This window comes from Amphiura filiformis, chromosome 11 (assembly GCF_039555335.1).
Source record: "Amphiura filiformis chromosome 11, Afil_fr2py, whole genome shotgun sequence".
In the NCBI taxonomy this organism is placed as follows: domain Eukaryota; kingdom Metazoa; phylum Echinodermata; class Ophiuroidea; order Amphilepidida; family Amphiuridae; genus Amphiura; species Amphiura filiformis.
Window position 1 is genome coordinate 43716521 of NC_092638.1, and position 25313 is coordinate 43741833.

Below are 25313 nucleotides of genomic sequence, written 5' to 3' on the forward strand. Positions count from 1 at the left end.
TCCCAGACACAGTTAATATCTAACCCTGTGCCTCGACATCACTAGCAAAAACAAATCTTCAGAGCAATAACATCCGCTGAAGATACTGGTTCAGCTGGTGAAAGTGCTCCGGTGAGTGTACCAAATTTGAGTATAGCGTAGAAGTTTAATTTTGCTTTCTACTCACTTGTTTCCAAAGAAAGCAAGGAGCTATGCTATGGTTTTACTCAGTCCATTGTATTATTATGGGATATTTAAATGCTAAAACTCTATCGCATGAAGTACAAATTCTGCATATATGCGTGTAGTATATATGTGTGTAGTATACGTACTTGCCTTATTTATGTGCTAGCATAATTATCAACAACGTACTCAACACTGTGTCAGAACAACATGGGAAATCAGCAAAATGAGACCTATGCCGCCGTTTCTGAATAATACCCACACTTTGCATACAAATATGCGCCATGTACAAGTCCCAGGATACAACCCAACTGGCGGCATTACAAGAGGAATTGTTTGATTTGTAAATACATTAATCGGCAAAATGACGTTAGGGGGTTGGTTTGGTTGTAGGGAAGATGTGAATCGTTTATGATAAACTTATTAGCAGGCCTATAGGTAGCTGTAAAATTAAATTAATTGCCGAGGTAAGTGGGCTAAAATGCATATGCTGGATGTAATGTGTGTAATTATGTATATAATGCAATGAAGACACAGGACGATTGTGGAATGCCACTGACACATGGCGGTACAATGTTAGTGAGTGGTAGCAGAGCTTATAGCCTGATTATTATCATTCAAAGCAAAGACATTGCTTTTGGTTTGAACGTGAGGTGAAAAGTGTGTGTCCCAACACAGTCAGTAGACAAGATTAGATTTTTGCATGTGGATGCAGTACATTGGATGCAGTACATGTGTGACGTCAATTTGATGTGATTGGCTACAGAGGTTGAAATGACATCAAATTGGATGTCGCATGTTCAAGTACAACATCCACATACATCTGGTAACCAAATTCAACAAGCCAATCAGGTGTGCTGGAGGGTCTACGATTATAAAATATACTAAGCTCACCACAGAGCAAACTCCTGAAAGATTATGGTAAATTTGCAGGTGCACTGTACACAAAAAAGTTCCTTTCATGCTGCCATAGAATCTGATCAGGCCCTCGGATGGCAAATGCCCTCAACTTGCGAGAGTTTTTAGTGAGCCTCTGCTATACATCAGCTATACCATGCACCAAGTTGGGTCAGTCAGATCAGTTGTGTGTTTCCTTGGAATAAATTGTCCTAGAAACTCTTGATCTTTATTAATTTACTTTTTTTACACACAGGCTTGTTTCATACATTCCATAAGAAAATACTTGTATTCAGATTCCTTTAGAAAAGACTGTGCACCATTTGAATGGTAACAACAGCACTTTCATGTCTTGTACCAAATACAACACACTTTTCTCTTTTAGTGCCTTTCATACCCAAGCACTGAGTAGATTCTTAATATCGCACAAACTGCCCTTGGAGATAAACACTGTGAATGGTGACTAGATATCTATAGACCTTTTCTGCAGCAAAAACTTGCATGCTAGTCTTGTGTTTTCTTGGTTGATAAAAAATGGGGGCTCGCACTATGATTACTATGAATTACTGCGGTATCCCGGGTCATAGCATGAAGGTATCTTTTGGCTCATTTCCGTCTTTCTCCCTCTCTTATTTCCCTCTCTATTTTGCTTGCATCCTCATTTGTTCTCTTTCGTTATCATTTTCTTTATCTTTTTATTTCCTTCCATGCTCAACCTTTATGTTCCATTCACCTATGCATATTTCCTATCTCTTTTCATGCTTTTCATATTTTATCTAGTGTTTTTCTTTCCCTCTCTCATTTCTCGGTCGCAATCTTTATGCTCAATTTCGCTATATTTTCATGTTCTTCCCCTATTGTGCGCACACTTCAGTTTCCCCCTTAATAATAAAAAAGACTAGCTAGAACTCAGTTGAAGGGTTATTGATTTGAGCAAGCTAGGTTCTATAGTGAATAAACGTACGTACGTATGCCAGTTTTAACCTGAGGTATGATGTCCCTCCCCCTCTGGCCAGGTAATCAAGCAAGGAATTATTTGCATGGCCTAGCTTGAGCCTCATTTCAACCCCTTCAAGAAGTAATCAATGAACTGGGGGTTTAGAGGAATTGATACAAAAAGTCTGTGTGTGTATTATGATGGGGACAAATTCAAAGGTGCATCTATGAGTAACTGGATGCCATTAGGTATATGGAGGAGAATGCACAACGCTTGATAATGATGAGGCAAGCCTTGGCAATTTCAACTCACTTACAGTGGCAGGTCGGGTTATTGGTATATGTGGTTGGTTGGTTGAAGGATGATGAAGATGATGAGAAAGATGTCATCTTCAAAGATCTAGGAAACGGGCTGTAATTCATCATCTTTTCAGATTGAAGAATTCATCAAAATTCCGGATGTTTTTCTAATATTTATGGCTCGGATGCAAATTGAAAATGACGTACTGTAAATGTTAGCCTACCCGAGAGTTAATCACTTGTGGTCGGAAGGCATATGTTGATTGTAATCAATACCACATCAATTCTTATGAACAAAAGCCGCACATTAAAATTGAAGAAAATGATTTGAAAAATTGGATTATTCTTCTTGTTTTAGGTGTGACTTTGAACCCAATTAATGTATAAGTACTAATTTTTGCAAGTTTTATTTTCACATGAATATGAAATTTTGTCATAATTATAATTTATAATAGCGTTGTTAAAGAATGCATTGCATTTCGCATATATACCCACATGCTTTATAAATGTCCCCTTTTCATAAAGTAGCAATTAGCAATACCGAATGAGATGATAAATTTAGATTGGAATAGGTGTAGCGTCATATCACTGTTGGTAGACTTAAATTTGAACTGTTAATATATATAGGTCTTGCAGCGCAAACATGAGAAGGAGCTCTGAAGATGACACTCGCTAGAGTTCATCCCTCTGAGTTATTCATTATTTGTGAACTTAATCAATTATGGATTGAAATAAAATTGAAAAGATTTGTTTTGATTTGTATACTTACTTCAATTTATTCATAAAACGATGTATGTATCAATTATTATTGCTTTTTTTTAAATTGCAACAATAATGAACTGATAATTATTTCAAGAATGCATGGTCTTGCAAAAAGAAAGAAATTAGAATGAAAGGTACCGGATACAAAATATCATAAAAACACTCCTTCACTGAGTATAAAAATGCTGAAAATTGTATTAAATTCTTGCAGCGGATTTACTGTTTACTGATGTAGGTATCATCTTGAGATATCTTGACAGAGTTGATGCTTTTAATATCATATATTCTCTTGATAAGACAGGAGAGGAGAGATGGCTGAGCTGCGGTAATCTATATGAGCTTTCCTCACTCATGATTCATCTTCATCATTGTCATCATCTTGCCATATTGCGATTGTTTAATTTTCCTCCAATCTGCTCCCTCCATGTTTGTTCACCATGCTATATGGATCATAACTCTTAAAAGTCGGTCATTGCAATGTCATCGGCATCCCATGTTTCAATTACTTTGCGAGGACTTTGCGTTTGTCGGAGTAAGTCACTGCGACAGTTGGATTTATTTTTCATTTCCGAAAGACATCCGACTCTTGTGGTTGTGCTTTGTAATTAGGCAGTGGTAGTGATTTGGTTGCCGTGACGATAAGATTCTTCTCGTGACTTTCAAGATCTATGTACCATCATGAGTTTCATTCTGGCGAAAATTCCAACGGTAAGATTTTGGTTTAAGATGACATTGCTTCAGCTGTTGTCAGTTGAGATGTGGCTATGCAAGATAAAAATGTGAAGATGAATCTCTTTGAAATAATCTGAAGGTCTACTTCATCAATTTTCTCTTCTTCATATTATTTTGCATTCTTGTGTTTGAATGTGGTTCTTGAAGGCATCATTGATTTATCTTTATTTATGATGAAGTAAAATATTTTCGCTCTCATAAATTGAGAAGTTTGAAGGGAAAGTAAATGTTCGCAACCTGCACCTGCTCAATTAGTACATGTATTATGCATTAGTCTTTCATAAATTTTTGAGAAGTTTAACAAGTAAAGGAAAGACTACAACTACTGCAAATATTTCAGCACAACCTGCACCTGCTCAATAAATTAGTACATGTAGTTTATGCTATTAGTCTTTCCTTAATAGCCCACAACATACTAGGCTATTAAACATAAGATGCAATTTGGTGAGCTTTGTGACAAGTCTAACTCGTTAATTGTATACAATTTTTAAGTAAGTTTTTGGGATGGATTTGCAAAAAAAGTAGGGCATATATGTTTGCAGGTTGCAGATACTTATTTTCTTCTTAAGTGTTTTTGTTTCGTTTCTGTTGCGGTTTTTGTTAAAAATGGGAGATCATACACTTTAATTCCCTATGATAGTAAATGGCATATTGTAGGTAACACCCACTCATTATGTGACTTTCTTTTTAAAAAAGCTGTTGAATTCTGAAGTATTTTATATTTTATAACAGCATGTCTAGGAAGATCGTTATAATTTGTATATGTGTGAGCATATTATTAAATTTGAAAGTGATTCAACTTGAGCAAGTTTTATGACGATGTCCATGTATTTCTAAGAAAGCATGTAAAAGATGATTTGTGTGTAGGCCGAAATAGATGTGGTATGTATGTATGCATCTTCTTGAGTCAACTTGGTAACCCACTTCTATTTTAATAAGAGATATTGTTAAATCACAGATATATCTGTGGCTTACTCCTTAACCATTTTGAAGGATTGATCTACATCTTGTTGAATTAAATCGGTGACTGCCTATTTTTGGAAAAAAGAAAGGAAATAATTAAAGCATATATGAAAGTAAATCAGTACTTTGTTTACTTGTCATTAATTAAACACCACATCCTTAGGACCATGAGCAACCAACTCACTTATCTTTGGTAGTAAGGTAACCTACTGCTCAAGTGCCCATCAATTTTGATTATTGCATTTCCTTGTTTGATCACAGGAGTTACAAATAACTTGCATAAAAGAAACAGGGTCCTTTCTCACTTACACACCAACAGGTTTGTAAGTGGTCTATTGTTATATTACACAATAGAGCTTGGTAAGCATGGTTGATCACCATCACTAAACCTAATTGCTCTATATTGCAGTAGGTCTTCCTATTTGGTAATCACCTACATCCTCAGACAGCCAAGACTGGACAGGATGTTGCAATTGGGATACAAAGACATTTGAAGGTGTCTATTAATTTGATTTGATTAGTAAGTTCAGGTTGGAAGTGATGTTTAGGGTGTGTGGTGATCATGATAGCAGGAAAGGAATCAGTTAGTAGTTACACTGTGCCACAGTAAGGAAGTGCTCAACTCAGTTCTGCTGGAAAACCATAACTTCATAAGTACTACAGTTTGAAATATTTTGTTCATCTTGTGTGTTGGATTTATAATTGACTGTTTGGAGAATAGACTGTTCAACAGGTTGTAATGATGGGTGAGATGTTAGTGTTACACCCAGGTTATATGCATCCTGATATGCATGAAGAAGAATGGGCTGGATATTATCAGCAGCAGCAGCAGCAAGCACAAATGCAGCAAATGCAGGCAGAGTGTGCTAAACAACAGTGGGAACAGGTACGAAAATTGGTTAAAAATTAAATCAAAATTTCATGTTGTATGGACTACACAAACATACCCTTTGGGCAAATTTCTAGTTAATGGTTGTTTGTGTGGTAATGACACAGTGTCATTTAAATGATTGAATTATAAGGTTTAGGGCAACAATGTATAATGTACATATGCATAAGGAAAAGTTTGAAAAGAAAGTTTCAATTCACTTGCTGGTCCACGTCCACTCATTTACAAATTATACTAGGATACAACTTATAAGTACCATAGCATACATTGTAGGTGCCATTTATCATGATTTTACTTTTACTACATGTATTTGGCATGCCTTGCTTCCAGCATGTTCAGTGCAAGATTCAACCTTCAAAACAAATTATAAGCATTTTCTTATCAGTAAACAACAACTGCTTCTTGATACTTCACTGATAACAAAGTAAAGCCATTATAAATATCTGCAGTAATAGTAATATCAGCCATATTGACATTATACTGTTATTTTAGATGTCACTTTCCTTAAACATATAACTTCTGTAAGATTCAAATTAATTTAGAAACAAATTCTTTCAGCTACATACACTCAGGAACATTGTAGCAATCAAATAAAATGCTCTTTTAATTTCACAAGCTATTGTAGTCATTCAGATATTTAAGAAAGTTATGTGAAATTAAATGGGCATAAACATTTTAAAGGCTAGTAGTAATTCCCAGACACCAGTGTGGGTGAAAGGTCATTAAAAGGTCAAAATAAGGGGCTGCAAGATATAATTTTAGCATCCCCTTGCCCACACAACAAAACAACATGGGGTTAATAAACCCACATACACAGGAAACAATTCCATTTATAAAGTGTAGAATAGCCTATAGATTGCAGTACCGTTATAGTATACTGTTATTTTGGAGACTAAAACCTCTGTTTATACATGTATATTTGAAGTTTTCATCTTGGAACTGCCACCATCTTCTTCTTCCTTATAAATATAAGTGCCTCCCTCATATGTATGAGTATTATAGTGTTTTAATATGTAGAACCATGGTAGAACCTATATCATTCAACATAAATTATGATGCAATATTATTTCAAATAATAATATTGAGAAAAAAAAATTGTAGTTACAGGTGCAAAATTCCCCAAAAAACATTTAGTTAATTTCACATAAACATAAATCCACCATAGGGAATCACAACATCTTCAACACATGCAGTTTGTAGAGCGTGTAAGATTCTTCTTGATTTATCATCATTGTCATCATCATCAATGACATCAAATACAATGGAAAGCTGAATTCTTATATTATTTATAAAATTTATTATTTATTATCCTGATACTGGAGATACGATGTATAATTAAGAGGCCAAGTCAACTCTATCAATCACAAAAACTTACTCAACCTTTTTGTTGGTCACCTGATGAAGATATAAAATTGTTAAGCTAACCCTTATCCTGGAGTCCTATTTAATCCTGGTACCATACATGTATATGATGCAAAGATATGCGGGGTTATTTCGGGGAGCTACATGTTCTGTCATTTTATCGCAAGTATGGCATTATTTAGCCCTAGGTGGAGGGCTAGATTACTCCCCTACATGAAGTCAAATGTCAGATTTGCTGGAACGAATGCAAAGTTTGGTTTATAAGACAACATAGCTAGTAATAAAATGCGACTTTATTATTGCCTATAGATAGGTAGGTTAATATTACCTGTGACATCAAGTTTTCCTCATACTCTACTGAATTTTGGTTTGTAGCATTTTGAGGGTGAAGTTTGTTTGGAGTTAGCTCTGCGGGTTATTTGAAGAGGAGTTTTTTGTCTTGGTATAGGTAAATCTAGGTAAATAGAATGGAATTTAGGTAAATCGATTGAAAGGTCACGATTCTGGTATGAAACCAATAGGTTCTACACATGATCCACATACACTCACAGTTTACAGAGATGATTCTCTAATAATAATATCAGTGAAGTCTGAATATGGATGAATTAGGCCAAAAAGGAAGAGGTTTTGTCTCAAAAGATTTTGTGTGTAGCTTTAAACATTTGAATTTTATTGTTTTTGTTTTTTCATATTTTGAGGATGCTTTATTTTGTCCATTTTCTTCTGAAACAACCTTTTTGGTGGGGATGGAGGGACCAATGGTTGCACAATATTCACAAATTACCATGAAAGTTCATGCATTGCTCATTTTAATTCATTTTAAAGTTGAAATATATGCGACCCAACTCAAGTAAATGAGGCATGTCAGGATTAGATGAAAAGTTGCATGTTCTCTTATATCAAATTAGAGTAACCAGCATCAGCCTCATTAACTCAGGTTAGGTCACATATAGTTAATAGGGCTTATCATTCCTGCGCAATCTGCCTTGCCTGATTTGATGATGATAATCATCTCGGTTATAAAAAATGAAGAGGAATCGTGATCCTGAGGCAATCACTGAATCAAGTTAAGCTCACGACGTATCCATTAATCCTTGATTTTCAGTGTAAATACTTCAAAAAGTCTGATGATTTGGTACTTGATAAACTTTATGCTAATTTGCTAACCATGATATGTTCAAGAGATCCAAACAATGCTAGGCTCGTTTGTACTCATTTGGATGCATGTTTTATGTTGGAACTCTTTGTAAATATTAAAAAACAAATCATCATCCATCAAGCTATTCTGACATGGTTAAGCATTAATGACCCGTGGCCCAAAAAGATTTGACTTGGGAGCAATTAAGGTATACCAATCAAAAATCATGGCAATTTGTAATGCCTCATTATTACAGTTGGTTTACTGAGAGCTACTGAGCCATATCGCACGGTGATGCAAACTTTCTTGTCAGGCTTTCAAGAAAAAAGTCATTTCTGAAATTCTTGTATTTATGTGGGATTAATCAAAGGAAGAAGTCAGCCATTTTGTAATGTTCAGTTGATATATCAGAATGCCTTGAAGGTAGAAGAGTGCAATCTGCTACTTTATCTTAAGTATTTATTCCCATTGGTTTGAATCTTATGTATTACTTGGTATATAATTTGGTGTTGAGTGCCTATTTTCACTGGGGGTACTTCTGACGGTCTGATGAAATCAGTTGAAAATGTACTCTCTCCTTTCTTTTAGCGTTCTTTTCTTGATTTAAGATAGTATGACCTTTATAGAAATGACAGGAAAGATTCGGCAACTTTTGAACTTCTATTAATTTATAGAACTCTTATTTCATTATTAAATTTGCATTATTAAATTGCAAAACAGGGAATCATTTTCATTTTGAGAAGCAAGATAGGCTATCTTTTGCTAAATAACTCATGCTCTGGTTGGTGATCACAAACTAGAACAGATCATTTTCAAAATGGCTGCTAGTGAGTCCATGTTGCTTCTCAAATGATGAATTCCCTCACGTAATCACAGCATATGTACACTCTCTCTCTTTCACTCACTCATTGTTGTGGCATTTTCATCTTCATGCTAACAAAATGTAGCTTGAGATAGAGTGTGAATAACATAGCCTGAAGATCTGCAATGAGCTTTGGAGACGTGGTGGCATTCTCTGGGTCACGATATAGGGCCATGGGATATGAGCCGTGTAGATGAAGAGCCATAGGCAAGCTGCTAAATGTTACATTTAATACTACAGCTTGTATAGCGACTTATTTCTGATTTAATATCAGGTATATTGTTACCCGTATGATCCGTATCCACTACGGAAGTGTGTGTATGCGAAAAGATGAAAAATGTTGGTACATTTTGTATGAAGTTATCATGATCATTTGATAGGGGTTTCTCAAAATCAACAAAATATTCATTGTTTGTTTGTTGCAATACAGCCTTTCAGTCATATTTTGGATGTAAATTACTTTGTTTTGTTACATGGACCCAAATTTTAAGCTTCCTGTGTCATATTCATCAGATCCTGAGCTTGATGTGTCATTTATAGACTGGACACAAATAAATTGGAAAATTAGCACTGAGTGGATTGCTAGCTGAGATAGAGGAAATTGGGTAAATCAAAACTAGTCACTACCAATTGTACAGGATAAAATGAGTGAGGTGTAATAGATAGTGTTTATTGCACCTGTGTATTGCTTAATTAGTGGTTTCGAAAATTAAACTTTTCCTCAAGGTTTGTAGGGTCATTTTTCAGAATGTAGGTCAGAGCATTTCATGCTTGGGCCTCCCATGCTTGGGTGTCCAATGAAATTGAGCGGGCTCAACTTCTGGAAATCAAACCGGGTTCTTCTTTCTTTTGTCACGGGTGTAACAGCCATCCAGGCAAGTTTAGGGGTGATGGTCCATGCTTCGCATCCATAAAGCAGCACCGACTCCACTGTTGCAGCAAAAATTCGAAGTTTGAAACTCCTGGAAAGAGTTGACCTCCATATTTTCTTTAGTTTACTGCATTCTAATATTTAAATTAAATTTTCAAGGTTTGTAGGGTTATGGGTCAGAGCATTTCACTTTCTTTTGTACACTCATTGCGATGTGTTTCATCGCATCCATAAAGCAGCACCGACTCCACTGTTGCAGCAAAATTCAAGTTTGAAACTCCTGGAAAGAGTTGACCTCCATATTTTCTTTAGTTTACTGCATTCTAATATTTAAATTAAACATAATTATAACAGTTCACACCAAACGTTATCTTCCATCAACAAAAATGAACATCTAAACTAATTAACAAGTAGATTGTACAGGGATCATCTCAATCCCCTCTGCTCTATGAATTAATAATAATCTTTTGAAATCACCTCAAATCTTACGTCATCAGGGGATTTTGCGGATGCCCACTCTCTACTCTCCCAGTGGATGCACAAGTGTAGAATCAGAAGCTTATGATTATTTCTCTACGTAGTGTTAGGTGAACGTGTCAAACCGCTGAATCTGTCCTGATTAGGCTGTTCCACTTGAAATCCATACACCCCATATGAAAGACATGGTCTTATCTTCTGCATAGGGAGTGTGTATTTCAAATGGGGTTACCTGGATAGGTGAGTCCATTTGGAATCTGCACCCCTGTGTGGAAGATTAAAGTCATATCTACCATAAGGGGTGTATGGATTTCAACTGGAATAGCCCATATTTCTGAGATGAGTGACAGACAACCTCTGGAATGAATACATTGTATGATGAGCAAATTGTCTCTTAGAAATGAGTCAAAATCAACACATTTAAATTGAAATAGGTTAATATTGGAAAGTAAAACATATTGTGTCAAATGACATAGATCCATGTCCCATCAATATTATATCGGATATTTTGTTTGATATCAATTTCTTCTTGCGGTATAAGCTGAAATTTTTCGCAGTGGTTTTATTTTTTGTGCATTTCACAGTTTGCCATAGGCCAACAAAATTCAACAGCCTGCAAATGTGCTCGATAATGAAGCTTAATTATTAAGAAATCTACAACAGCGAAATCATCACTCCGCGAAATATTAGGGAAGCTTGCAAGTGCGAAAATATTTGTACGCGGAAATATTAGTTTATAGTATTATTATTTATTCCATTACCTGTTTTTGTTGCATTCATATTTCCTTATTATTAATATACCAATGATTCAATTTCAAGTTTTCTTGTAATCCAACTCCAAGGAAATTAATTTTGAGTTGTACTGATACTTTGAAAATTGAAATTAATGAGAGTCAAAGATGTTTTTGGTTATGAATACATGTTTACCAGAAAATATTTGTATCGGTTTGCGTTATTACTGCGAGCTCTTATTGTGTTGATTACATATCATATCCGGGTATATTGTGTTGAACAGTTTTTATTGCAAGTAGTAATTACTATTACAGGTGTGGTGATACCACCAAAGATTTTTTTGTTTTAGCTTGTTAATTTATGGTAGTAATAGTGTGTATGTGTGCGGTTGCCAGCGTACATGGGAAAGTACTTAACAGGGTTTGATATGATGGTGATGGAAAGAGGATGGTGATGATGATGATGTTGGGGTCAGATCCAAGCATATCCTATCAAGGGATCTGTAGAGAGGTGATGTGCATGTGTTAAATAATATCTGCCTGCCTGCGAGATGTGTTATGGTCCACTAGGCCATGCAGCGTGACAGGCTAGCTAGTAAGACTTACCGGGTGCGTGCACAATTAATGAGAAAGACAACCGCCGCTGTCATAAACTCCGCTCCGTCGGTAGTCTGAGACAATTATCCCGACTTGCAAATGACATGATAACTTGTGTTGTATGGTTGGTAAGCTTTGCTATTGCAAAAGCTCATTAAACCTCTGCAAGTGAATCAGGCAGGGTGTACTCTGAACACAGTCTTCCTTCCGGTATATCATTGTGATAACCTTGATTGACACTTGTAACGCCAATACAGCCTACAAGAACGACAAAGCTCCTGCGACGTTGCATTGGATATATCCCACCAGACCATCTTCAGGGATTCTAATGAATTCTTCCCAAGTTGGAGCTCATTCTGTATCTCAAGGCATCGTCATGACTGCCAATGCTGCAAGAGTATTTTGTAGGCCAAAGGTAAAATGGGGTATTAATGTGATCTATTGGTGTCGTTTTATGGTTGCTATAGATAGATATTGTAAATCTCTGTTAAGAATGGCTTTGTATGGCTTTGTTATCCTTTGTTTAAGTGCATCAATTATTGAGTAGGTGAGTTGTGACTTTAGAGCTACTGGGTTGATGATGATTGAACATGCTGTAAAATCATCCTAGTAACAAGGCTGTAGAATTCTACTCCTGTATTAAATATTCAATCTGACCAATTACTTTGACTACAGGGCTGACATTCTGATGGTAGAGTAAACTTCATCTTCTGTTTTTGGCAATGAAATATTAATTCACACAAAAGTTTGAATTACGTTTTTGAGATAACAGATTGATGCTATCGGGAGGGCTCATGTAATGATATCAATGGCTATTATATCACAGTACATGATGTGAAATATGATTTTGCCTCGCATTTTGCTTACAAGATATTGTTCATTAAAGTAAGTAACACCTGCATTGATTAACACTTCCTATGATGAGTCAATCACACTAACTAATATCATTGTGAGGCCAACATATATCATATCATATAATATACCTACATGTATTTAACATTAACAGAAATAACAAGCTGTTACCATCTCAAAAATCCAGATTTGTAAAGATATCATCAATATTTGACCTTTGTTGTCGTTTTACTTAATTGCTAAATTAAAATCAAAGAGCAGCTTGTAATTCAACATTTAAATTTTCAATATTTTTCATTTCATTTTGCAGTTATATGTAAAGCATTAACGCTTGGAAAACCAAATACATGATGATGAATGTGATATTTACGGTCAATTACGCAATGCAGGCAATCCATTCAGTATTTTGATTTCATGCTTTACAAGTTTGCACAAAGAAAACAAATGTGATTCTTAACGATGATTCCAAAATGTCAAGTTTTATTTCAGAGCTCCTTTCCTGTGATTTGAAATTTCTTGTAAATTTATATTTTTTAAGCTACTTACAACACCTGGATTTGGGTCTACTTAAGCGCAAATCATCAAAAAAGAAAATACAATTTTGACGCCGAAAGGAGATATCGTAATAATAAATGCATTTACTGAGACAACAATCCTCCAGGGCATTTTTGAGGGATATAGAACAAAAACATGGATGCTTCAACATTTTGTATTGGGTATAGAACTAGTTCCTGTTCCTAGCCAAGGGGGTTATACAAATTTCTTGGAAGATGTTGGCTTCTATATTTAGTTGTACCCTTGACTTCAGATGACAAATGCACTTCATCTTCTAGATCAAAGTATGCTGTTTAGATGCTTATAGCAAAGGATAAAATGCTGGCTAGATGTCATTTTGAAATGATTTGAAAAGGCTAATGCTTTGAGAGTCACACAATTTGCTTTATGTGCAAGATGAATATGGGCAATGCAATCATAGACTGAAAAAAGATTTCTTTTTAAAGTCTAAGATGCATTTTGTACATGTTTGTGCAAATACTAAAACCTGTTAAATTTATACATATTTAAAAAACGTCCTATTGAATCATTAAATTTATTATTTTTTGTTCAGTTTGCTATTCTACTGTGAGGAGCAGTATATGCCTCATGCAATATTTAGATCCTTGAAAACATTACTCATTCTAGAGAAAAAAATTAAATGCAAACATATACAAATGATGCATGCATTCACAACAATGAAAAGTATAGGCCGATGATATACACTCAAAATTTTGTTTTCAAATTAACAATTTGTTTGTAAACACCTGTGTGTACATTTTCAGACCCATCCGATGCGTCTGAACACTGGTGTTCAAAACATGTTCTGTACTGTTCACTATCCAGAATGTGTTCATGTGTTCACAAATTGTGTTTCAACTTCCAAACATGATCGGCAGTGTGCAAATTGGTATTCCGGTGTTCAAATCATTCATTCATTTACTAGTCCTCCAAAAAAGTTTAAGTTCAGAGCAGCCTTCTTCAGAGCCATTTCTCTCTTTCTTCTCGTCATCTCTGGTTCACAATAAGATGCCAAACACACAGCATCCAGCGTAACATGAAGCGATTTTACTGGACAGACAGCTAACCATGCTAACGAGTACGAGCTAATTTGTCACCTAATAGCACCACATGCCATTCCAACCATTTGTAATGCATGTTGCCAATCATGGCTAATTTTAGCATAGTACTTTTTTCACTGCCGCCTCATTTCTTTATTCCTCATTTACACCTTTATATCCATACCTATGCCAGTTTGCACAAACTATTTCCTAACCTTATGGATGCTTTCAATTCAAATGTTTCATCAAAATAACACTAGAAATGGGAGTGTTTATGACCATATGTACCTGTTATTTCTGTTAATTGGGTACAAACATGTCAAGTTTTGAACCATGTCTGTTGCAGGATATTTTAGTGTGTAGTACATTGCTCCATAGTCGTACACAAGAGATACACAGTATTTGAAGAATTAAACAATCAGCACAGACCATGTCATTAAGGTTTCCTCAGGTGTGAGCGGTAAAAGTAGATTAATTGGGATGCGAGTGTAAACGATAAACATAGTGCACAAACCGCTGGGATATACCAACAGGCCCCTGCCGTGTGATATGGCAAAGTAATGCTGCTGGTATGTCATTATTGGTATCTATACCTGATGCTGCTTCATTTGTTAACTAAGGTTATCGACACTTGGGAGAATGTCTTATGTAAATTTGTTTATTTTTTAGTAAACATGGTAAATAACACTTCAATCGCTTTTATGGATGGAAGTTTAATGATCATCTTAAATTGTGCATATATTTCCTATTTGAGGAAAATTGGTTGTGTTGGAGATAAATTTGTTTATGGGCTGGAATAATGAGGACAATTTTAGAAGCTTTATTTTGGAAAGATTGTGGTGGAATAAATCAGGAGGATATTTTTCCTCACCAATGCTTGATTATCTATTGAATTGTCAATTACAATTAATTGATCATTATGAAAGAGAGAGAGAGACAAGAATGATGTACCACAATGATAATTGTTCTTGGTGGAAAATCTAGTTCTAGTTCTTTGTGCAATTATATAGATGTTATTATGGTGTGAATTGAGTTGGACAGATGGCAGGCGTGGTGAGTACATCTGAGGTCAGTGGTAAAACGCAGTATGAGGTCATGCTAGGGTTGCTGTAGAGGTCATGTTGTCATGACAATAAGCTGTTACTTACTTCCTTGAAATGTGAAATGGAGTCGGCCATGTTGAATCTTAAGTTGTGCAATTAGGTATTTAACACAGAGAGGATATCATTAGTATAATACAAAATGTAGTATTTGTTTTGAATACATTGTTGTTTGTTTTTTTAATGTAAAATTGGTAAGCTTAGTTCAAATGTTGTTAGTGGTAGGGTTTGTGTTTTCTTAGTAAATATTATCTTGCTTCCAAAATGTCTAGAAAGTTTACAAACTATAAATGAAGATATAACTTTATTGTCAGCATCAATACTACATATGTAAATGCCTATTGAATGTGTCTAGAATAAATGTCATGAAAACATTACAATTTGTTATAGTTTAACAGAGACAAAAATCTTGTCAATCCTGAAATAACAATGATTAGAATAATGATTTGTTCCATACTATTAAGTCTAATTTCCAAGCTCCCTGTGGTCATGGTAGCATATTGATCCATCACTTATAGGAGCCACTGACTAATTTAAAATTCAAATAAACGACAGAACCAGGCTTGCTGTAGCCATTCACCATCATGAAATACAGGTGAAAAAAATCTTTCTTGACACAGATTTGTGGCGGTGAACGTCCTTGCTCTATTTAAATGCCACACCGCGACTCAATGGCTTCTCATTTTATTCCGTAACAGATATTTCGCTAGTTAAGCCTTTTGTGCTATTGTAGATGCATGCGCGTGATGATTAGCCCTATATTTTTTAAGTGTATTTTAGCTGCCGGGTAGAGGATATTTCAAGTAAAGGAGTAATTTTTGTGGATGTAGGGATGATACTGTACATGTGTGGGCATGGAGGACTTTGGCTTAGAGATTTGATGTGCTACAGGGTGTCCAACTCTAAGAAGAATAAGAGTATTATTGTGTCAAATTATCCTGAATATCAATTCTATTCTGTATGGCATTAGAAACATGGCTTATGTGGTTAAGCATTACCAGGGTGTATTATTCTAGTCAAATGTAGAGCATTTGAAAATCTTATATCCTATAATAAGAGATGAATGGTGATAGGGATAGTCCTGGATGATATATAGAAATACATGTAGGATAGGGGATAAGCTTATGATAAGGGATAAGCTTATATCTTACATTGTGGATTTACATCATCCTATTGAACGGATTCATGGAGAAAATATAATAACTTTGCATACATAATAACTTTGTACATTAAACAGGATATATATATGCAGATTACAATCAGGAATACACAAGCCTGACATGTATTACATGTATATCAAGCGCCCTCTGTGCCCAAGTTTCTCACTTGTCACTTGGAGCAATCGAGGGACATTACTGTTCATTCTATTATTGTTTTCATCAAAACTTGCATTATCACATGAATTGACAAAAATGTTAATTATCATTTTGTTTGTTTTTGTTGATTGCAGCACCCAGCCGTCCAGATGGCGGGACAGCACCAGCTTACAGCGGCCGCCTACCAACACCAATTCCCACAGAATGGCATAGAAACAGCATACCAACCTGTGGTTACCTCGCATCAAGCATACGTAACAAACCCTGCAGCTGCGGCGGCGGCAGCAGCAGCGGCAGCAGCCCCCACACACACAAGCAGAGACGCCGCCTGCGTACACACAGCCACAAGAAGCGCAATCAGTATATAGTCAACCTCAACCAACAGCAGAGCAAGCTGGAATTGCACTAGCGCAACCCCCCAGCGACCAACCAGGTGCAGCAGGTACACAACCAACATTAATACCGCAACAACCAGTAAGTGTGTTACCTGTACAGGTGGGTTAATAAGGGGTGTGTGATACAATAGACAACACTAGGTCAATGAATGTGAACAATGTGTACGTGAACTTGTGATATCAATTTGGTGCCATTCAGGAGTGCTGATTGGTTAAAGTGCAATCACATGAAATTGTGCGTACCATATTCACGTTCATTCACCTAGTCCTGCCTATTGTACATGCACACAATCATCAGCCTCATGAGTAACTAATGGCTTCACACTTGGGTGTGTGTCCTAATTCCGCTTGATCAGTAACAGAACTAAAGCATCCACATACGCATCCACGTCTATAAAACACACAGAATATTAGGTGTGTATTTGGTGAGTGAGTTCATAACATGGGGCTTGAGTACGTCTTGTATTGACATGACAGGTAGAATGCTGATTCACATTTTCAGAAAATCCCGAAAGCCTTTGCAATTGTATTCCTGATAATGTATCACTGATGCGCACAACTTCACCATTCAACCAGATTCAACATGCAAGATATAGATGTGAGCATGAATGATACATTACCAGGGATTCAATCACAATATGTGGTTTTCTGAAAAGGGTGAATTAACCACGCAACAGATCAGTGTCTTGATAAGCTAGATCTGGTGCTTCACCCACCCAACACACATGGTTGTTGTACACACCCATCACACCTACAGTTGGGTGTTCTGGGTGTGTATGTAACCTCTACAAGGTTGTTGACCTACTTTTTAAAACATCTTGATGTAAAATTGATTAAAATCCTTGAAACTCGTAAGCAATTAAGCATAATTTTGCTGCTTCAAAAATGATAAAGTCAATAATTTAGTTTGCTGAAGTAGCTCAAGTGTATCCGCAGAGAATATTTAAAATTCTAAAATTGACCACGCAAGAACTGATGGATCGTTAGGAGCTTGAGGGTGCAGTAGCACATTGGTTCCTTGGAGTCATTTCAATCTTGTATTGGCTGGATAGATGCATTCCTTTTGTCCATGTCTGTGTCTTATATTCCTCCTCCTTTGATTTGGTACTAAAAGGTTAAGTGATCCCTTAGGATACTTAGCCTGATATATGTATCACGATTTTATAATGGAACGGACGCGCTTACTAATGTCCATACTAAATAACCCAAATTTTTTTTGCGAGGAAATAGTGAGCTTGTCACAACAAATTTTGCATTATTTCATGAGACATTCCTTCTAAAAAGTTACTTTATGGCTTGGACATGTTATTGATTGAAATACCCTATGGATAAAAGTTCTTCCAATGTGCAATATGTATACAAGCATTGAGATTTGGAAAATTATGTAAAGATGAAGAGAGAACTAATGGAAATGGACCATGCAAAGTTAACAATCCTAAGATAACTCTCGCAATACCAAAATAATTTTGAGGCGCCAAGAATCTTGTCAAGTTTATTTTGACCGGCACCATACCTATAAATTGTGAAAGGAAACTGATAGGAACGAAACGCATACCATGAAGTCTAAAAGAATGCCATATGATTTTCAATTCAGGCCTCTCTATTGCATTAAAACAGGCTACATCTGTATAGAGCAATGCAAGAACCACTCACGGTTCCCTTGCCCCAAGTGCTGCATATATTTTTACAGTTCCAGATAAAGCCGACTGTCCAGATTCTGTTTCTTCGATTTCCAAAACGTTAATATTGTTGTCATGCTCTGTGCCAAGGACATTTATATAGCCGAGATATTGAAAATCAGAATCATGGACTCCTGAGACAAGAGGAAATTATATTCTGTTCAATTGATCTTGTCCGTAATGCATTGACACGGTGAAATAATATCCACATACAAGCCAAGACTGGCCAGGCTAAAGAAATGGGAAATTAGTAGTCACACATCACCACCTGCACTGTAGGATGGGTCCCTCTTGTGGTTATGGACAAGGACCCATAATGCACTGCACATTGATTTGAAGTGGCTACGATAAGGAGACTTATGGGATATGTGCAGTAAAAGCAAATAACTGAGAGTTACTGTTATGAAATCAAATGCTTGGCAGAGAAAATATAATAAGGGAAACCATGTTTTGTGATAAACACAAGCTTTAACTTAATACAAAGGAGCCTAGGTGAGAATGGGGGGTGGGGTGGTGAAACACAATTTATTGCTCTTAAATTTGAAATTTAACTTTTGTTTTGAATTTCTTTATGTTGAAGAATAGTTTAGTATGCCGGAATTGTCAATCAACCAACTTGGAAAAACTGTTTCAATCATCATGGTCTACCAGGAAAACTCTTTGCAATTGCAATTTCAAATTAATTTCTTAACAATTGTCTGATAGGAAAAGCCTGATGTTTACAGCAAAAAAATAGAACATGTCGGAAACCAATCGTATGTAATAATCCATTTCTTTCATCTCTACTACAAGCAAAGTCTCCGATATACCAGGCGGGCTGGATAGTACTAGTACTGGTATAGGCATGGAAATTACTAGGCAATATATCGCAATCTCCCTGGAGGCCCAACCATGCAGTAAGCTTAGGAAATTGAACAAAATTTGAATTGAATATGATAAACAAATTGGATCCTGTGGAAAGAAAACTTGGTACGATTGAATTTCAATTAATTAGTAGAATGGAACAGATATGATATGTGATGTGATTGAGACCAATAAGACACATGTCGGTGACATGGGTTGTCAAAATAGAACCAAAATGAAATGAAATATGTTTTATATTTGAACTGTTTTTGAAGACAGAAATAAACATATGACTGAGTCGGATTGCAGTGTGTTTTTCAGCATCATATAACGTAAAAATTAGACATTTAAATAAGACGGGCATTTTATTTCCATTTGATTTTGGCTCACATGACTCACTTTGTTTACTGGCATCATAGACCCTACTATTAATAAAGTCCATGTGCATTGGTAACGAAAGATACGGCTTACGGTGATTGTGATTAAATATATACCCCTACGCAAGCAGTAATGATATAAACATATTGGTCGGATTGTTAAGTTTAATTTTCTTTGGGTAGAGGATTTATGCGAATGTCTTGGTATATTTTGAGTATTTATGATTGCATTCACAGACATATATATATATAAATGAAATGAAATCCGGGACCTTTCAGTGATGACTACATGTTGGTTGCAAATCTAAATTTGATTGAGCTTATTTCATTTATTTTAATTGAAAAACTTGACATAAATATTAAATTTAACATAACTTTCTTTTAATAGCAACTGCAATTTTTTGCAACAACAAGGTTTCAGCTAAAATGCTTTGTCAAAGAAGCCATTTTTAAAACCGTAAAAAGTAGAAATTTAGAATCACAGAAGGGTTTTAAATATAGCATCAACTTGCAAAACAAGATAACTTGAATTCAGAGCGTGTCTAGGCAGCTTTGCTTTTCTCTTGAGTGCTTACCGGCTGGCCGGCCGAGCTGGCAGTAGTCTTGTTACACCCGAGTGCTAACTGGCTGTAATGATGTGCAGAATACAATGGGTTGGCTAGTGTTGACCAGACACCGTGATTTGTATGCCATGTAAAGGCAGGGTTAATTTGTGAAGTAGGGAAAGAGTTGTCAGTGAAGGGTGAAATCATGTTGTAAGGTCAGGTAGGAATGATCAAAGAATTATGTAATGGAGAAAATTATGAAAAATTAGTCCTGGCAAAATGGTCCATTATACTATGACACTTTACCATCCATTTCTAACTCCTATCTCTTGTGAATGTGTCAGGACATCATTAGTCTTTCTCTGTCTGTCTGGGGGGGGGGGGTGTCTGTGTGTCTGTCTTTATTAATTTCTTTTTCTCTCTATTTGCTTTCATATTGCACGTTATAATATGACCGTTGCTAGGTCAACTGGCTCACGCTTTCTTTGTTACGAACCACTGATCGAAATGATCACAATACAAAGCCTGTGGCATATCAAAATTCGGAACAGGTGTATGAGCCCAGGCTTGAACCAGTAACCAATGGTTACTAACATGCACTATGACAGCAAATTTCTCTCTATTCTCTCTCTTGCTCGCTCTTGTGATTCAAATTCAATCTTCGGAACATTGATCAGGCGCCTATCTATATTTCATTTTAAGTGACCCTGTTGGCTTGGGATATTAGTTGTAATTGACAGGGTCTCAGCTGACCTTGTACTCTATATCATTCTATATTGGGATTTGTACACCTGAGTCACTCAAATGACAGGTGCACACTATATAACAAAATAAGGAGAAGGATGAGCAATCTGGTTTCATTGTGCATCATTGGTGGGTAATTTATTTAAGAAAGAGAATGTTCAGAAGAAAATTTCATCACATAGGCCTATTTGCAAACATAGCCTTACCAATAAAAACACAAAATTATGCCCATACATCGCCGCCATAAATGACTACATTCAATACTAGTCAACAGGACCCATTTTCGATGGCCTAGTTTCTCCATTCATCCCAATCATCAAGCATACTGGCTGCAAATGAACACAGACCACTCACAGAGACAGGTGCATAAAGACAAGTCTAATTTCCCTGAAAGCTTGCCATTTTTAACATGTCATTTTATTGACCCGAGGTTATCCGCCATTTTCCTCCTGCTGAATAGTCCATAGGATGGTAAAACTAAAAGGATTTTTTGTGTTCAAATATTACTAAATGACATGGCCAAGTTGATTACTGACAATTTAGAGTTGATCAACCTATCCAGGCCTTTGGCTTGCTATTGAGGAATGCTGGGGCTGCCAATTTCCATATATGTGTAATTCATATATTATTGTTATTACGATTATTTACAACAATTACAATTAATTATGTCCTATTTTTTTGCTGGCTGGCCTTTCCCCATGAAAGATTGCATGATTGCTTATGCTTTATAACTATTAATAATGAATACTTTGTATAATACATTGTGAAATATAGAAAAGAACAAATCCCCCTGTTCATTTTCATTAAACCCACATTTAACGACAGGACGCGTCTCAGATTTGCACAATTTGTCGCATACATATACATACCTTCATTGCGATGTCATGGAAGATAAACGAAGAGCTTCGTAATAATGCTGACCAGATGGTTTATTGTTGTAATCAAGACATGCCCTCCGAGCATAGAATTTTAAATGAAGATTTATTGAGCAGGATTTTTGCGATCAGTTAGTACCGGATGTTCGCTCTTTAATCAATAAATTAAGGGTGATTTTGTATGGAAAGAGGCTAAACATCGCATTTGACATACTCATCAGTTGTCAAAATTAAAAGGATGAAACTAAAATAGATACATATGTGATTAACAAAGTACATATAGTTTGATGAAATTGTAAACAGTATTTAGTTTAAGGTTCAAATATTACTTAAATGCATAATTGTCTCAATGCATCATTCACTTTATTGTCACATTATAGCAGAGATTTAACTAATTATAGGCTCCATAAATTTGCAGTGTCCTTAAGTACACATCCAATTATTCCAAATAGCTTGTAATTGAGCATTTTGTATTGAGATATAATTATAAAGCGGAAAGTAATGATGGTATGTAAAAACGGTTTGTCTTTTAAACTTGCTAATCCATACAACTGAATTGAAAGTGCAAGCTATAGATGTTACTTTGCATATAAGCTTAAACAAAGCACACCATTAAAGGATGAGAATTGTGAACATATGTTCATTACACAATGTTAATACATTAGCATCCTGTACAAAAGGAGTCACCTTCAGGTACCCCCTTAGAAACGATAGATAAAAGATGTTGACAAATGAGCAAGATGAAGAGGATCCATGCCTGTTTTGTGATGATAAAATCTTGACCATATTTGGCTGCATGCTGTGTCTGGTCTGCTACTCTGCTGCTGATGAAAGGCAGATGAGCCGGCCAGACTTGTGTGCACTATTTCTGTTAAAGGGTTACTATTTGGCTGAATGGAAACTAGGCTTATTTGTACTTATTTGAAGGGATGTAGAGTTGATCTACATTTCTCCTCACTTGAATACACTCATCATGCAAATTTGAATGTAAAATGTCCACATACCAATTACATCCATTAAAAGGGGGAAAATCAGTTATTGAATATTTTTAAATGTATGTGAGTGATTAAAATATCTTACATTTGAAACAGTTCTTTAACCTCTTTGTTAGGGTGAAATACGATCACAAAGGTCAAAGGTGACTGATGGAAATGATCATGATGATATGTTTTTCTTTGTTAGGGAATTTGATCATCTGCTTGTAATTTAGGTTCATATAGATACACATCAAAGATACAGTGTGACCTGCAAGCAGCAAGTTTATTTCTAAAAGTCACATTTTCATTAACTAGATTGAGTGGCTCACAGCTAATCAGGAATAGGTCAGAAAATGTCCTAGATTATATTGTCCTCTTAATGCAGGTTCTCAATGTATGTAAAATTGACCAAAACAAAGCAAAGTGTGTCACATTTTATTGATCAAAATGTAGGTTACAACAGGTATGGTGCAGCTATAGATATTGTAATGTGTTGTGTACATCCATTTAAACAATTTGCTTGCAAACAAGTGTACATATTTTGTCATGTTATTAAGTGCATTTAATGATTGAGAAAGTGAGTACACAGTATGCAAGCAAGGTAGTGACTAGGTTTGTATGCAGGTGGATCAGTGAAGTTGATTACTGAACTGATTTATATTTATAAAGACTGTTTAGATTGATTAATCAATTAATTTCATGATTTTGTTGTTCTCTTTCAGGGTGACACACCACCAACCTCACAAGCACAGCAACCCGGCACAGAAGTAGCGGGTCAACCCGTAGTAGCCACAGCACCATCAAAACCAGGCGAATCACCTAAGAGGCTCCATGTATCTAATATCCCATTCAGGTTTAGGGATCCTGACCTTAGACAGTTGTTTGGGGTAAATTTTCTTCTTAATTTTTGCTGTGTTTGTCCTGTTTTTACTTACTTAATTTGTTGTTTTTGTGGCCTGGTAGTATGAAGGGCTTTTATCTTTTATCCCCTAAATATAAGAAAATGATAGTAGAACTTCATTCAAATTTATTAAATAGATTATGCAATTCAGACTTTGTGTGATATTAATGTCAAGGAATATTTGGTCAATGCTTGATGCTATAAAGTTATCGTAAGAAGTTTAATTGGTTCTGTAATTATGACTGGCTTCATGCTCAATCAAGTTTGCAATGAAGTATAAATAGCAAGATGGGATTCCTTATAATTAGACTAAGTTTCTGCATCAATAATTATATGGATCTTTCCACAAACAGTGTTATCGAGCTCATATTTGTACATTTATCAGGGACTCAGGCTAACTGTAGCCTTTGATTACCCAGAGTGCCGTTGGGAAATTAGCCAGGATGATTAAAAGCAAATAATAATGACACCAATTTCAACAGATGTGTTTTCTTTGTTGAAACACACCTGAAGCATTATTTATTCAGAAAAAATAATACAAATTTCATTTGGTATTTGTCCCAAGGCATTTTATAGAGAAAGTATGTCCATCTTTAATAAGAAGTGTTGTGATGTGACAGTCAAATGATGCTTCATACGGGGTAATTACTGAAGAAATGGCATGAAACATTGCATTCTATGAAACGATAGTATTGATACCAAAGCTTGCGCACTATTTAAGCTTAAAAGTACAGTCTTGGGTAATGTCAATGTTCATGGTAGTTTGAAACTGGTTGCAAGTATTCATTTCCTAATCAAAGAACTGGAATTAATCTTATTTATTTTCTTTGGTTTATTTTTCAGACATTTGGTCCTATTTTAGATGTTGAAATTATATTCAATGAAAGAGGTTCAAAGGTAAGCATGCATGTCTTTGTGGCATGTCATTAACATAAATTAACATAAATTAATGAAGAATATAATAAATAATGTGATAAAATATGAATATGATGATAATATTATGATTGATATATGATATATGATGTGCATGACACAGCATGGAATTGATACGTGCATTGTGATATGATTTAATTTGATTTTGATATGAATAACATTTTTTTCAGTGCATGTGGATGACTTGCATCGTGTGATTTTATTTCTTTAACCAAGTTGAATTTTGTCTCCAGCTTGATTTATGGTTATTTCAAATTGAATTTCAGATTATAAAATGTGATAATTCTCTATACAATTTGATTAGCTCCATTTATATTCAAAAAGGAAGATGAAAATTTAAAAGCATGTAAAATAAAACATTCCTGATTTTATGCTATTGTTATTTTGGTATTTGATCATGAATTTTTAAGCTGGAGGTAAAATTTAACCTAGTAACACTAAAACTCTGTCACCAAGCACTGCAACATTTAGCGCTCCAGGGGTCTTTATTATACAACAAATT

At 35.5% G+C, this 25313-nt stretch overlaps 1 protein-coding gene across 1 annotated transcript in view; it reads left to right on the plus strand.

Annotated features, from left to right (window-relative positions):
* Positions 1-25313, plus strand: part of LOC140164876 (uncharacterized) — a 71487-nt gene that overhangs the window by 2535 nt on the left and 43639 nt on the right. The window contains 4 exon segments of the mRNA XM_072188253.1: positions 16677-16850; positions 16852-17037; positions 23700-23864; positions 24722-24775. Of these exon segments, the coding sequence (XP_072044354.1) occupies positions 16677-16850; positions 16852-17037; positions 23700-23864; positions 24722-24775 (579 nt within the window).